At 40.6% G+C, this 16,678-nt stretch overlaps 1 protein-coding gene across 1 annotated transcript in view; it reads left to right on the top strand.

The window, feature by feature from the left end:
• synpra (synaptoporin a) overlaps window positions 1-15,233 on the top strand; it is a 21,644-nt gene extending 6,411 nt beyond the window's left edge. Inside the window, exons 3-6 of the mRNA XM_008291441.1 lie at window positions 13,471-13,595; window positions 13,724-13,922; window positions 14,050-14,241; window positions 14,967-15,233. Of these exons, the coding sequence (XP_008289663.1) occupies window positions 13,471-13,595; window positions 13,724-13,922; window positions 14,050-14,241; window positions 14,967-15,218 (768 nt within the window). The 3' untranslated portion in view covers window positions 15,219-15,233. The remainder of the gene's footprint in view (window positions 1-13,470; window positions 13,596-13,723; window positions 13,923-14,049; window positions 14,242-14,966) is intronic.
• Window positions 15,234-16,678: the final 1,445 nt, after the last annotated feature.

Below are 16,678 nucleotides of genomic sequence, written 5' to 3'. Positions count from 1 at the left end.
CCCCCGCGACCCTAATGAGGATTAAGCGGTGTATAGATAATGGATGGATGGATGGATATTCACCATCTCAAAACATTCTTTAGCTACGGGGCTGTCTGTCTGAAATTTGTAAGTTACTGAAGTCTACTAGAAATGTCCCACATCACTCCTCACAGTCAGTATCAAGGCCAATTCAGGTATATTTTTACCACATTTATGGATCATTATCAGCTAAATTAAAGCCAAAGACAATGTGATTGATTCTTTGTTGCATTCTATGATGTGTTGTCCACCTTAGCCTGCTGGTGTTCGTGCTCTGCTCTCCTTAATGGCAGTCACGCCAAGCATTTGTCTGCATGTCAGAGTGAAAGCTGCTGCAGTGCGTGAATCTGAAAAATGATTTGGTCCCACTAGTGATTGACTCTGTTTTGACATCTGGGTTAGCAGCATTCCCTGAGCTGCTTAGCTTACACAATACATGATTTTTCTAGTCTCTTATTCATCATCAAAAAAAATAAAAATAAAAATCATTGTGCTAAACATAAAGAAACCGGCTCTGATCATTACTTTCACCATTTAAAATCACAAATCATGCTGGCAGTATTTTATTACAGCGAGTGCCATATATTTGTGTGTTTGTTCTTTTCTACCATGTGAACCCTCTGTGATGTAATCCACAAGATTCTTGAATAGCGATTGAAAAATCAATGCGGTGGCACCAACCATTGCCAACTTGGCAGGACCTCTCTCCCCTCCATAATACAAAAATGAGCAAACAGGTGGAGCGTGAGTGGAGCTGAGCTGTCCTGTAACGGTACCAAAGAGCAACAAAATCCACAGTGAGAGTGGGATTAGAATCTGGGATGATGCCACAAACTTTTGATTTGAAGTGCATGGGCACCTGATGGGAGAGGTTTACAACGTAAAGGGGAGAGTTGCAGATGGAACAAATTTGATTCAAGATTCAAGAGGTTTATTGTCATATGTGCAGAAAACCAGACAGTTACAGTGAAACTCTGAAGTTGCTGCTTCTCCGTTGCCAAAATCTACACAATGTATAAAAAACTAAAACAATTCTAAATAAATAAGCGGACTTGAACTGACAGCAGCAATGGTCATAAAGTGCAGTGTGCATTTGTACACTTGGTTTAAACTTTTTGCAGATATACGCCTTCCGCAGCTTCAAATGTTAAATAACAATCCACCTCCCGTACAGTTGTCTTGAAGAGGAAAATTAGCCACAGAGAACAAAACTGTTTGTCGTACCAAGCTTTAAACAAGTTTATTTCTTCTGTAAAATTGGACATTTTAACACGGGAGTCTCTGAGGATTGAGTCACTTTTAGATTCTGCCGAGAATGGCCATTTGAGGAGCCGCAGTTTTTTGATACTTCTGTGTTGGCTTCATTTTTTCAGCTGCAGTGGTTGCTGCTTGGTGAACAGACAGGTAATTTTGACAGCTTTCAGCCAATACTGGAGTAAAACAGCCACCGTCAGCCCAGATGTGGATATATAGGCCAAAGTTGAGCTGCCTTATAGGGCCAGCAGTTTTTAAATGAAGAGTTTGCTATCTGGATAATGGTACGGGTCCAAAGGGATGTTTTTGCTTCCAAGGCATTGCCCCATTTCCCAACAGTGGCTGCTTGATGTGGTTTAACAGGTATCTATACAGGATGTACCCCTCTACGTTCGCTTAGACATTAGCTGCATCTGATTGGATGACACTTCTCTTGGAGGCTCTCTGATTCTGAACTTCAAACACAACCAACATAGTGGATCATCAATAAAACCTTCCCTTTTGTTAAGAAAACAGTTTGGCAAAATGGGTTTCTTTAAACATTTGAGGTGAGAAATAGAAGTCTTAGAATTACAATGTTGATCTCTTTTTTCCTTTTATATCAACAGATACAATCATATTCTGTCATATCTACTCATTGAATTCACCAAATCTTTATGCATATGTTGTAGCTTTGATTTTGAATACAAAAGTCAAAGTTGTTTTATGTTTTATGTTAATGACGGCGCTGATATATCCCTTTTACTTGTAGAAAAAAGCCGTCCAGTTTTGTTGAGTTACCTATAACCATATCTGACAAACGTTCCAGTCATGACGTGATCTTAAAATAAGCTCGGTTGGGTCACAGATTTTGGTAGCCGGTGAGCTCGTGGATGTGATGTAGCCTTTCCTGATCCATCAGATCGGAGCCGGACCTCTGCCTCCTTCTCGACCCAGAGATGATGGTCTACCATCTGTGACTCAGAGAGGGAAAGGTTAACCTGTCTTCTCCTGTAGGCGGGCACGTCTGTTCAAACATGACATTCCACACACATGTTGTACGCGGAGGAGCGCAGACGTCGGGACAGTATGTACAGATAAGAACGTGGAGAAACATGAATGTCACAAAGACACACTGTATTCATGATACTGCACACTAATGTTGCTGCGATTCACCAAGAATAATGTGGACATCAGGTTAAAACATAAAAATAAAAGTAGGATTGAAAACAGACACAACCATCCAAAACCTTTCAACCTTTTCTGTTTAGACGAGTAAAATAGGACTTTAATGGACATGAAATTTCTGCTTTATCATAAATGTAGTTTTATTGAACATTAACTGAAGTTTGAATGTGATCTTCTAAATGAAAACATCCATCCATCCATTATCTATACACCGCTTAATCCTCACTAGGGTCGCGGGGGGTAAATGAAAACAATGCAATAAAATTCATATTGCAAGCACTTTTAAAGCAAATTTGAACCACTTTATACTGATTATTTCACTATCAGTGTTTTGGTTCACCGCCCATAAAGTTTTGTTTGATCATCTTGACTGGTTGAGTCTGCTCATTAGTGCGCACAGCTTATTTGGATGAACCAAGTAGCTGAACACAAAGGGCTCCTAAAGGAAAATACTGAACATGAAGAAGAGAAAACTGGAGACAGAAAAAAAATAAGAAAAACAAGATAAAGGATTATTACTGAATACATCTGACGGTCTTTCTTGAACAAATCAACCAAACGGTAACTACAGTTTGTTTTAACTTGTCAGGGTAGAAAGCCATAAATGCATAATTAGAACATTTAGAAGCCATTTTTGAAACATTTTTCGTTAGAACATGCTTGTAAGCATCAAACAACCTCCTTGATTCTCAACATTAAAGTCCTGTTTCAATTTTAAACTAACTAAACTGAACATAGTCACTGATTTTGACAAAGTGGTATTTGTCGTATTTTTAATTTTAGCTGAAACATTTTTCTCTTTTTTTTTTCTTTCCATTTTTTCATTTTTCAGCAGAACAGGCTTGATTTCTTGTTATGTAACATGAAGCAACACTTAAAATTTATTAAGGCTAGCTATCCTTGTTAACTTGCCACTAATGTTTCTTGCATCATTTAATTAGTTTTTTGATGTAGTTCCTCGATACGTCCAGGGGAGGTAATGGAATAACAAATCAACGCTATATTTATTCTTTAACTCTGAAGCCCTACAGCTGTATGTTTGTCATTCAACCATGAGTTGTCAAAGTGCTTCCAACTAATTCTTTGTGGGAATTTTTTTAATATGATATCACACTTTGCAACTTTGTACCTGGGGTCTGACAATTTCTATAATTCTCTGAGACCAACACAGTGCCATCACATATAAGTTGGAAGGATATAAACTTTGTTTTCTTTGTTTGCACAAATGAGTGCAACACTATGAATGCCCTTATGGGACATTTTCTGCACAGTTATCTTCATTTTCCCCAGCAAGCTTTTACTGAGCCATCTATGCAACACTTCTGCCTTTAGACATGACTGGATGACACTAGTTTGAGCTTAAACCTTCACCTAAATCTGGTTCTAAATCATTCACCCATGTGAATCCATTTGCCCGTCATACACAAACAGTGGTTGTCAGTTGGGTGTCCCCAAATCATAAAGGCATTGGCTTCCCCCCCCCGCAAAACACAGATGCCCAGGTTCCAGCTCGGTCACCTGACTAAGTAGCCATGGAAACCCCATAGGGACGGGAAAAGCACCAAGAAATGACACTGTTACAGAATTAAATGGAAATTTTCTTGTGGTCAGTGAAGCTTGCCGAGGGGGAGAGCAGAGAGATAGAAGGAAAGATGAATCTGGGCCGTGCTTGGCACAAAGCGCTCCCTGTGCAGGGGGGGGGGATTAACCGCCGCTAAATGAGCTGCTGATTTTGTTCTGGTGTGGTGCTGCTACTGAAGCAAAGATCAGACAGCTTTCCACCGAAGGCTTGAATTCTTTACTTCTTTGTGCAACTTGCTCTGCAGGCAAGTAGGTGTGTTTTTGACCAGAGTCTCAATATCCCTGATGATGTATGACCTCATCTGTTTGTGTGCAAGGAAAAATCTGCTATCATTTCTGCTACTGTGGGTTTAAATGAATTAAACCCAACAAAAATTGCAAAAACAAGATTTACATTTTCTCTATATCTTAATATGGGTGATGTTCATCGTCGCCGTTATGCAAAAGTTCAGTTCAAATGCGCATCTGTCTGCTCGCTCCACTGTGCTTCCTTTTCTGATCCATGTTTGTCATTTTGTTTTGTAGTTAACTAGCTTGCGTAAAATTGCTCATGTTTGCACACTGGCGGGCTGCAGCAGCGAGAGCAAGTGAGACTGTGTGTTTGTGTGTTGGTGTGTGTGTGTGTGTGTGTGTGGACTACGGCTAATGCTTCTGCCTGAGCGGAGAGAGTGAGATATTTTTACTCCACGTTCACATGTATGCACATTGCATGCTCACATCGAGGCCCTGAACCACTCCGACACACACACACACACACACATACATACATGCACAGAGCAGTTATACTAATTCAGAGTCACACGTGCAGCCATGCACACACAAACACGGCCATCTAAATAATCGGAAATACTGAATGAATACGCAAGGATGAAAACACATGACAAATACAGGCAGATGGATTTGGTTTGTTTAGTGGGACATTCAGGTTCCACATTGGGTGGCATTTATTGGACATTATTGGCTTTTAGATCGCCAAAATTACCTTCTGCCTCTTTTGTCCTCAAGTGTTTTTGGATCCAGTAGTTTATTTAAATATGCATCTATAGGAAAATTACTGTACTTTTACAGTTTGTTTTTTAAATAGTGGCCATTCTGAAGATGCTAGTAGGTCATGGTGACTTTTAGAAAATGCAGAACCCAGCAAAACACATCAAGAAAAGGCACAGATGTTTTCCAAAAGGACTGCAGGTTCACATAGATGATTTAAACATTTGTCTGTTACCAAAAGTAACTCTGCAATGTGGCGCCTTGATGTAGCTACTGCAACAAACTGTACTGGGATCTGAACAAAAGTATCAATACAGCACAAAAATGATCTTCTATTCTGACTGAGAGAAATAGTTAAACATCAAATTTGTATTGTTACAGTTAAAAAAGGGTTCAATTTACCCAATTTTGCGCAAACTATTTTGAGCTTTTCAACTGGTGATGAATTCTGAACCGCTGAGTTATTCCACAGATTAGTCAGGTGTGGCTTTAAGGGGACAATGATCAGATAGTGACCAGAACACAGACACTCTTCTGACCAGCGGCTATAAAAGGCCGCCTTGAGATGCAGCTTTATTCAAATGACATGGCACCACAGTTGACAAGAGAAGGACGAGAACAGGCTGTTGGCATGTTGAATGCTGGCGTTTCGATTAAGGCCACAGACAGGCACTAGAACAGCCACGACTTTGCCATTTGAGGATCTGCATGGACATGTCCAACAACGTGATCCTGTCTCCCAAAAAGTCCACTAACTTCTCCAAGCGCTTCAGGAACAGTGGCACAACATCATTAACTCTATTCATTGCAGATGTGTGACTCATTACTGACTTGTGATTACTCATCTTTGACCCCACTCTCCATCTGCCCATTATCGTTTCCAAAACAGGGCGTACTTGGTTGTTTCATGACGTCCATTCTGTTGTGGAAATGTTGTGTTTTGGAACTAATACTTATTTGCCTGTGTTACAAAGAATGAATAGAATTTCATAAAATGTTACAAGTTGCTCTATGTTTTTGTTCGACATACCACCAAGGAAACACATACCCAACTTGGGTATGGCTCTGAGACGAGCATTTAAAATGATTTTTGACAAATATAAGCTTATTTGCACATCTTTAGGAGTCTTGTCAGTGCTTTCCCCAGTATACGTTGTTTCCATTTAAATTCTGTGTTTCATTATTTCAACATGTTCTTCCAGTTTCTGGTAAGTTTGTCTGTTTCCTCTTCAAACCACACAATCAATACAGTTTGTGTTGCTCTTGTTGTAGCTTGATATTACAGCAGAGGATCAGCAATTTGAAAGAGATATGCCTCCCTTTCTCAATCTCTGTCTCATTCTCTGTTTCATCCGTCTCTTTCTTTCTGGATTCGTAAAGAGTGTCCTAGATTTTTTTCCTTTTTTCAGTCAGGCATGGAGAGGGGGTGAACATCTGAGGCGTTTTTCTGCTCCCGAGGCAGCCACTTGACACTGCAACGATTCCTATCGACTTGAATAGAGCAGGTGGACCGCGTGTGTGTGTCGCATCATCTGTGACGAGGTTTGCAAAAATGTCAAGTGCGCCTCATCACTGAATGCATCTTTCAGCCCGTTGTGCCTCACCTCACCTCCCCACCCGGTGCCGCCTCTTCTGTTGCTTCCCCTGCCCCTCTTATCGCGTCCTTATGTTTGAGAAGCTCCTCCTGCTCGTTTTACTGAAGCTACGACTCCTTAAATGTTCTCCGTCTTTGCCTCCTCTGCACTTTCGTTGCTGTTTTTGCTACTTGTTTTCCCGCTCTTCGCAGCAGAGACTGTGTGTACTGGACAGTAGGTCTGATTGCCGGTGGCCAAGCCTGAAGCTGGTGGATCAGTTTCATAATCCTCATCCGGCCTCCGTTCTTCCACACTCTTCATTTGAGCCTTGAACTCTGCTCAAGCTACACTGTCATCCACCCATTTAAATCTATAGATTGCATCGTTTTTCATCTTTGATTTGAAGTGCAGAATATCCTACATTGGTTTGAAAGCAAATGATGACGTTTGCATTAGCGCTGTGTTCTTCAGTGCCATGTAGGTCAGTGGAGAAGAGGGCAAACGGGGAGATGTTTCCGAGCTTTTCAGAGTTTGTATTGCCGACGTGTTTCATTCCTGTGCCCTGGCTTTTCTCTCCCCCCCTCTCTCTGTGTCTGTGTCTCTCTCTCTCTCTCTCTTTCTCCCCCATCCACCCCCTTCCTCTCTCTATCTCTTGTTCCCTGAGGAGCCCAGCTGGGAGAGGCAGATAAACACACGGGGGCGCGGGGCTTAGCATCCACCCTCCTTCCACAATGCCACGCTCTCCTGTTCAAAGGCCCCAGCCAGAAATGAGAGGGGCTAAACCCGAGCCGAAAATCACAGGCAGAGGAAGCAGCTGAAGGAGAGAGTATAGAGACGTACAGAGAGAGAGAGATGTTTATCTGGGGGGTGTTCGTGATAATTAGGAGGGAGTATTTATTCTCTCGCTCTTCTGGTCACTTTTTTTTCCTTCTGTTTGCTCAGACAAGCCTCAATCTGCATGTGCAATATCTATCGGTTCTTCTAGCTGCATGTATGAATTTGTTAAGGACGTTTTTTGTGTAGATGTTTGTGGTCTGGAACATCTCAGAAAGGACCAAAGCTAAACAGAGTGAATCACTAAAAAAAAAACACTTGAGTAGAGGGAGTTCCAGCTGTGCACCGTGACATCCGGGTAAGCAGCATTCAGCCTCCACCTGAGGCCTGAAGCTGCATGGAACAAGTGGAAATTGTTGTTTGTTACACAGCGTTTTCCTTTAATCTGGGCTGACCTAACCCAGCCAGACCCAATTTGGTCCTCTTTGACCCAAATTAGCCTCGCAATGCATTACCTAATATGGTGCAATTATACCACTGTGAGCTAACAGTACCTCCAGTGATGGACGACTACAGGAATAGTTTAAAAAATGTACTCACACTAAAGCTTTTCATATCTGTTGACATTTCTTAGGTTCTACACATGTGTCTGTATGTTGATGTTTGCTGTGACAGTGCTATAGTTTGAAAATTATACTTTCAAACTTTTTTTTTTAAAATGTCATCCTACTTTACTAATTCTCATAGTTCCTCTCAGACCTTTGATTAAACCCCTAAAACTCATCTCATTGTGGCAATCCATCCATCCATCCATTATCTACACACCACTTAATCCTCACTAGGGTCGTGGGGGGCTGGAGCCTATCCCAGTGGATTTAGGGTGAAGGCAGGGGACACCCTGGACAGGTCACCAGTCTATCACAGGGCTACACTTAGAGACAGACAACCAAGCACACTCACATTCACACCTATGGACAATCTGGAATCACCAGTTAACCTCAACATGTTTTTGGACTGTGTGGGAGGAAGCCGGAGAACCCGGAGAGAACCCACGCTGTACGGGGAGAACATGCAAACTCCACGCAGAAAGATCCCAGTGCCCCCACTGGGACGCGAACTGGTGACCTTCTTGCTGCGAGGCAACAGTGCTAACCAACTACTACTGCCACCTTGCAGCCCAGTCTTCTGAAATATTATGTTGTGGGAGGAAGCCAAATTTATATATATTTTTCCCCCCATAAAAATAATCCCTTCCTACCTTAAAATGATTTAAATGTAACTCTACACAAATAGACAAAAGTGTTTATCAATGTATTTATCCACAAATGTAACCCCTCCTTAAATGGATGCTGGTATTTAAACAGATAATAAATGACAATATAGCGAAACTATGTTGAAAAACTTTAAGTTCAAAAATACTACATGTTGTAAATCAAGAAATACTGTATATTACTGTGTATAGATAATGGATGGATTTCAGAAAACTCGTAATTCTGAAATTCATTTTCATGACGTAATTAAGCAACTGGGGAAGATTTACAGTGATATCTGGTCATTAAAATTTTTACTAATAAAATGTTAAGTTTTTTTTTTTTTTTAAATATGGAATTTTACAGTACAGATCTTTGAAAGTGGTTTTCTCTAAATATTTTTTTCTCTCTCAAGTCTGTACCAGAAATCCCTCTTCAGTAACACATCATACCTGTTCATATATCATTCATGGCAACATTTTATTTCTGAAATATCATGCTATATATGCTTTTTTTCTGGCTGTTCTTGAGATATTTTATGATTTATGGCGTGATTAAAGAGATCCAAAATGTGCTCTGTAAGAACCTTTGATGTCAGACGGTATATGTGAAAAAAATGAAGCTGGCTTTGTTCAGTGTTCAGATATCTGTTATGAAAATGTATGCAAATGAGCTCATATTTGAATATCTAATTTGAATATTTAAACAAAAAAATTGTACTACAAAATAATGACCTCATCATAAGGAAGTTTCATAGTGATATATGTTAATATAAAACTTTTTGCTAAGATAAATACTCTGCTTCTGATCCTGTTTTATCTCCCTTAAACTAGTGATATGATATACCACTGTAAAATGCAAGAATGCTGTTGGGCATTATAAATAGGTAGGTGTCTGATCAGTTCAACCCCAAACATGCAGTCAGGGTCATAAAGAAATATCTTCAGCAGGAAGAAGTCCTGCAACAGATGGTCTGCCCCCCACAGGGCTCTGATCTCAGCATCATGGAGTCCGTGTGGGACCACCTGAAGAACCATCAGCTCACTACTGTATTATTTTGCCCTTTTTTTCTTTGAGGTAATCTTGCGTAGGGACACTGCTGAAGGTATGCTATACAGTGTTGCTGGCCTAGATGGCTGCTTGTACTGTGCAGCTCTTTTGCCTTGTGGGCCGTACAGAAGACATTCAGGCATAAAATAGTTCTCTGGGTAAGTGTAAAGGACTGGGGGTTTACTACTGATAAAACGTTTGTCTGCAAGGTGGAATGTGCACTCTTGATCTGCACTTGGAGAGCATGCTCACACACATTTCCAGGATGAGTGTGGTAGTCCAGCTCACTGATCTGATAGTGCCCTCCAGAGGCTGAGCGGCTCTCAAACTGAAGACATGTATCCACCCCAGCTGCTGGCAAGCTGCATGTCCAGCTGCCTGTAATACGGGAGAGAGGAGGTTCATGCTAACCAGGCGTCAGGCCTGATTATGGTGATTATGGTTGTGAGAACACTTGAGGCCATGGGAGCTTTATGTGGACAACCGGGCTAAGAGAGCGAGCACATTAAGGGCAGAGGATGTGTGTGTCTGTGATTATGTGTTTGCCACATGTTAATGTTCGCTGATTACATTGGGAAGCCTGTTTATCTGACCGAATCCTGACTTTAGTTTGCATCCTTTAGTTTGAAGGGCTTATTTTGTGCATACCGGAAAAAGGTTGTTGTGTGAACTTCAGTTTCCCCGTTGATTTCATTCACAGACCCTAGCCTCGGCAGAACCAGAACCAAACATCATTTTGTAAAAATCGTTTTTATCATTGTATGCCTTAATGTCCATAAAGTACCCATGTGGCTCAAGGGTTTTCATTGTACACTGTATTGTATACTTTCTGCCACACCTGCATCACATTAATTCTGTTCCCACTTGAGCCTTCATGTTACATGAGCTATCCCAAACAGCTTAAAGATGATGAACTATATTGTCCCACTACATGATGAGTAACATTTTGCAGGACTTACAGCATTTTCCCAATTAATTACAATTACAATAGTAAAAATGTAGGCAAGGGGCTGAAATTATCATGTTTAAAAGAAACACCGGTTTGGTCCGATACAGGAAACGAAAAAGAGGTCGCAGCAGGTGAGATGTTTTGTTGACCCATTACTCGAGCCCATCACTTCACTACTCAGGCTTGTGACTGTACAGTCCTGCATAGCCAGATGTGTCTCCACAGAGCTGTGTCAGGGCCAAAGGTTGGTCTGGCTGCACCTCATCATCCTTCTACTACATGCTTGTTTGTGTTTCTTTAAACCAATCACCATCCTCGTGGGTGGTGATAATAACAAATAACTGATTCCCTGAGAGAACCAAGCGAGGCTACCTTAACCTTTTTCAGGACTTTCATGTTGCCATACGTAGAAGGTCTTTTGGGGTCTGTTGAAGAAGAATATGTGCAAAATATTTGTTGATATTCATTATAGACTTTTATACTATGTTAAATATATTTCCTGATAAATTGACGTATTTTGGGTTCCAAATTCATGACAAATTTCCCTCTTTTTATACAAAAAAAATCTTCAAAAATAAAAAAATAATACCTGTCACCTAAACCAAATGGCCCGGGGTCCAAAAGACCCCAAAAGTCCTGAATAGTGTTCATGTACGATCCCGTTGTTCAGTGAAACTTTAATTTTCAGCATGTAGTTTGGTGCTTGGTGGTTGTAGACTAGTGACTGTGTAACTGTGTCACCTCACAGTTACGAGTCACTATTGGACGCTGTCACGAAGAAACTTGACTTGTACAAACAACCAACAGTATGTGGTCATTTTCTGAACTGAACCTCTGCCAGTGAACCTTTTATATGATCTTTAAAGTAATTTTTGACTAACCCACAAGAGAAATGTGTCTGATAGGACATGATTTAGTTTAATGTATTCATTTTTTATTTTTTTTTAATATGTTATTTAAAATGCCCGAAGTTTGTTGAATGTAAAACAGGAGAGAAACACTAAAGAGGAAGATTTGTTTGCAAAAAGAAACACAAAACCAGCTGTATGGAAATATTTTGGCTACACCAAGGATGACAAAACAGTATTCTGTCAGCAGTGTCTTAGCGGTTGTTGACACCACATCAGGCAACATGGCATCTTTTTTTTTTTTTTGGACCATTTAAATCAGCACCACAAAGTATGATGATTGCGAAGTTAGATCTGACTGCCATCCAAAGCAAAAGTTAAAATAAGAAATACTCGAAACTCTTTAGCCAGTAACACACCACACGACAAAGGTTCCAAACGATCATTTTTATTTATTATTATTATTTTCTATGCAGATGCACTACCTTACAAAATCTGCCCAATAATTGCTGAAGGAATAATTCTGCACAAATGGAGTTATTGAAGTCATTCAGTGAAAATCTTGTATATTTTCATATTGCAATATACAGTACACGGTAGAAAAACAAACTATTGTGATGCCACTTTTTTAGAAATCTCAAGCAGACTTAATTTAGTTATGAATATTACACACAAACACACACACACAAACTCAGTGTCTTCTCCCTTCATGACCCTCCCACATATCCCATTTTTACTTAATGATAAGAAAAGAAGTGGATGGGATGTGGAGACACAAGACAGTGTGAAGTAGACGCACGCGTACACACACACATACACACATACACACACACACACACACCCACTGCAGCACTTTCCTCAGGCAGCCTCCTCCAGCTTCTGTTTCATTATCTGAACGCTTCTGGGAGCTGCAGCATAACAAAGCTGGATTAGAGCTTCTCTTCTTCAGTGTGTATGGTTATATTTGCACTCGTAAGTTAAGTAAGTTTATATATATATATAAAGTAGATTTAACGCTTAATAGCAAACATTGTGGATGCTTTTTGAGGACGACACTTTTTTTTCCCGCACCAACGTGGTCGTTCTGTCCCATCGTTGTGTCACCAAAGTGTGAGTTTCTTCAGAAAAGGTGTCCTTAAATCACACCCTCTCCTCCTTTTTCCTTCTTCCCTGTTTATCAACCAGCCTGTGTGCACACTGTGCCAGAAGAGAGGAGGAAATCCTGTGTCACTGCTGACTGCTGAGATCACAACACTGTGTGCGCGTGCGTCCCACAAAAGATGAAATGGGGTCATAGTGATGAGGTCATCATTTACATTTTGAGAGTAAAAAAAGAGCCAGTGCAGAAGAAAATGGACCTACAAAAGACTAATTTGCACAAATAGAAATTAATTGACATTACAACATACTTTGCATACACAATTAAAAAAACTAAGCTTCACTACGGGTTTGATAGAATATCAAAAAAGAGTTGATATCTTTAACTTAAAAATGTTGTTTCTAAAAGAGCTGTGCACTGCAGGTCTTCATGCCAGGCTTTCACAGAACTCTATCTGACCCCATGCAACGATCAGGAAACAGCGTTTAGAAAATGAGCGTGCAACAGTGTACAGTAAAGTACTGCCCCTTCAATCATGGTCCAGATAGTAATCATATTTAAAAAAACAAAAAAACAGCTCAATATCTGCTTTGCTGGCGAGCCAGCAAATCCCCCAAGCCCAGAGCCGTCTCTGTTCTCAGGCCTCTGATAATGTATTTCATTAGACCTGATGGTTCTGCTCTCACATTGGCCCGCTAAGTAGCAGAATGTTGAAACAGATATAGATGAACAGAGTCATCTGAACTGCCGAGGACATTGTTACAGGATCTCCTCGCAGGTGGCTGTATGTGAATGTGCGATTATGCAGATAAAGTGATGTTGTGGCCTCAGTTCATATAAGTTCCTGGGATCACTTTCAGAACAGGCATCTGATTTTTGTTGTTTTTTTGTTTTTTTTGTCGATGTGGCTCTGCAGCTCTTTGCCATTTTTGCATTTGCGACATGCGGTGGCTACTCTGGGCAGCTGCGGGTCAGTGTGGACTGCATGGAGAAGGCCAGCAGCAACCTCAGCATCGCCATTGACTTTGCTTATCCTTTCAGGTGAGTGCGCTTCATCTGCGCCCGCTGTATGTGACAGTCTATTGACAGCTCTGCTCAGAGTTTGTGTTTGCTTTACACAAGGGCACATGTGATTGTGGATTTTTCTTCGGACTTGATTTGTGTGGCAGGTTGCACCAGGTGTCCTTTGAAGCCCCGGTGTGCGAGGCCATGAGGAGGGAGCGCGTGTTCCTCATCGGAGATTATTCATCCTCTGCAGAGTTCTTCGTCACCATCGCGGTCTTTGCCTTCCTGTATTCCCTCATGGCCACCATTGTGTACATATTCTTTCAGAATAAGTACCATGAAAACAGTCGAGCTCCACTCATCGTGAGTACAGTGATGGGTTATTTCTTTCAGTTCTTCCTATAGTTAACAGTACATCATAATTAATAACAAAGTAGTGTGTTTTTTTTAGCTGTTTTTTATCGTACTTGTTGTCTCCTCTCTCATTCAGGACTTTGTAGTGACGGTAGTGTTCTCGTTCATGTGGCTGGTCAGTTCCTCGGCTTGGGCCAAAGCCTTGTCTGATGTGAAAACGGCCACTGATCCAGATGAGGTGCAGCTCCTCATCTCCGCCTGCAAAGTCCAGACCAATAAATGCGGCTCCTTGCACGGACCACGTTGGTCCGGCCTCAACACCTCAGTGGTAGGTTTACAGGACGTGTGTCCCAGATGGTGGGAGTGAATGAACAGATAAACTGGAAAAGACTTACCATTCTGAAATCAATTTATTTCCTCTTAATGCAAAAATGTTAAAATGCTGAAACAAGTTAAGCAAAAATATCAGCTTAAATGAAAGGAATGAAAGTAGCTTCAGGTTAGTAAACACACTGAAACACTAGAGGAAGTTCAACTCTCAATGTTTCAAGTGTGACTGTGGAAGTCCAGAGAGAAAGTTGAAATGTCAGTGGAAGTAAAAAACTGAGCCACAAGTTTTGACTGATGTGGAAGTCCTGGAAGAAATGAATACGAGTTTAAATGTATAAACTAAAAGATCATGTCAGTGGAATGGAAAGTACTTAACAGTTGGAGTAAATTGGGCATGAACATGAGAAGTTGTGACAATTAGACAAGATTTTAAAAATATATATTTTGTTGTTGTGCAAAGTTGATGTGCTGAAACAATATAAAATGTAAAATTAACTGCCCTTAAAGAGTTGAAATGTCACACAAAGAGAACATTTCAGATTTTAAAAAACACACGAGTGACAGAAAGATTTTAGAAAAGACCCACATTTCTAAAGAAGCTGAACACTGATGTTTCAGTAACAGTATGTTGAAAGAGTTGAAGAGTGAAACAGGACAATGAATAGCTCTAACAAGTCACGATTCATTAAAAGTTTTTGTTGGTTTCATTCCCTTTCTCTTTAGGCTTTTGGGTTTCTCAACTTTGTTCTATGGGCTGGAAACATCTGGTTTGTCTTTAAGGAGACCAGCTGGCACAAGGGTGCTTCAAGGTTCGCAGGCGGGGCCTCTGAGAAACAGGCTGGAACCTTTAACCAGCAGCCCTACAACCAGGGAAGCTTCGACCAGTCAGGGAGCTACAACACCCAGGGAAACCTGGGCCAGCCGTCTGAGTACAGCCAGGTGGGAGGGCCCACCTCCTACTCCAACCAAATGTAGCCGTGCCTTTTCATTTCATGAGTGGCACTTGTGCATCTTCAACCAGGGCAAGCAAGGGGGTGACAGAAGAGGTGGTCGTCAAAAAAGGTGTCAAAACTTCACCCGTTGTAGATACAAGTATTGTTGGGTATTGTACAAAATGATTAGATATAGTATTTTAGTCCTTCTCCTTCAGAGGTGTTGTTTGCTGAATGTTGTATTTCTCGTAGTTTGAAACACATTAGTGGCAGTTTGTCTCTCTGTACTTGGTAATTAGCAAACTCTGTTTTGACCTTTTTCAAACTGGTTCGCACTCTGTCGTGGAAAGGGGAAAGAAGTGCTCTATGTTTGTATAATTCTTGAAGTTTTTAAGTGCATGATGTCGTATGTGTGCTCCTATGCTGTCTGTGGGGGGAACAGGGGGAGAAAAACATGCAATTTATCTCTGAAAGTTTACACAATTCATACTGCCCTGACTCATTACTGAAAGTTTTTCAGATTATTACATCATTTTTTTAATCTAACAGGAAATCTATTTTGATAATGGGTATTTCTAATTCAGATGTAGATTCTGAACATAATTTAATGATATTGTTATATTTGTGACAAACACATTCCAACTCATTTCTGTCACTGGTTTCTGATAACGTCAGAAAGTCTCTAAACCTAAAGCAATAGCTGCATTCTGCAAAATACACTATACAAGGTTTGTGCAAAAAAAACAAAAAAACAAAAGGAAAATGTATATGCAAGCACCGCAGCATGCAGATCCTGTTTCCATGGTTTTCACTGTCATTTTATCTGAATGATGCGAAGAGGGAGATTGTCTCTCTTACTGTTTACAAGTGGCCACTCCTGCTACAAGTTGCTGTGACTGTTTTCTATGTTATCCTCAGACTACTGGGAAATTCTAAGCATAAGTTACACTTCTTTAGAGCATGTCCACGGTATCCATACACACATTTAAAGCCCAGCAAAAAAGCACATCAGTACCACAGTGATAACGGACGAATAGTGAATAGTGGGCTCATCTGTACATAACCAATACTGAGCTTTAGTTTTAAAAATCAGAATTCAGTTTTGTACAACAAAAATCTCTGCAGTTCATGTATTACATTGTCGTGATCAAAAGATAATGCTCGGTTGCTGTTTGTTTACAATGACATGACTTGTGCAACCCTGTTTTTTTGACCTTCTAAGCATGTGGCTTGCATCGGTGTAATGAAGTAAATTGAACATCCATGTTTGTAAAATGGTCGAACATCCATGGCAAATGTGTACAGGTCCGTGTACCGAGCGTGGAGGATATTTTACAGGGATTCATGCAAATAAAGATGTACAAATTTGTCCATAAGGGACTCATCATTGTGTATCTGCTCAGATCTCTTTATGTGATGTGTGTGGTTTGACCTCTGACTTCCAAAGCGTTTTCTCTCTGTTGGTTATAAGAAACAGTGTGTGCAGGATTTTCAAGCAAAGAC

Source organism: Stegastes partitus, unplaced genomic scaffold, assembly GCF_000690725.1.
Source record: "Stegastes partitus isolate 25-593 unplaced genomic scaffold, Stegastes_partitus-1.0.2 Scaffold743, whole genome shotgun sequence".
NCBI classification, from domain to species: Eukaryota; Metazoa; Chordata; class Actinopteri; family Pomacentridae; genus Stegastes; species Stegastes partitus.
The sequence above is the reverse complement of the archived record's forward strand: the minus strand, read 5'-3'. Positions and strand labels throughout refer to the sequence as shown.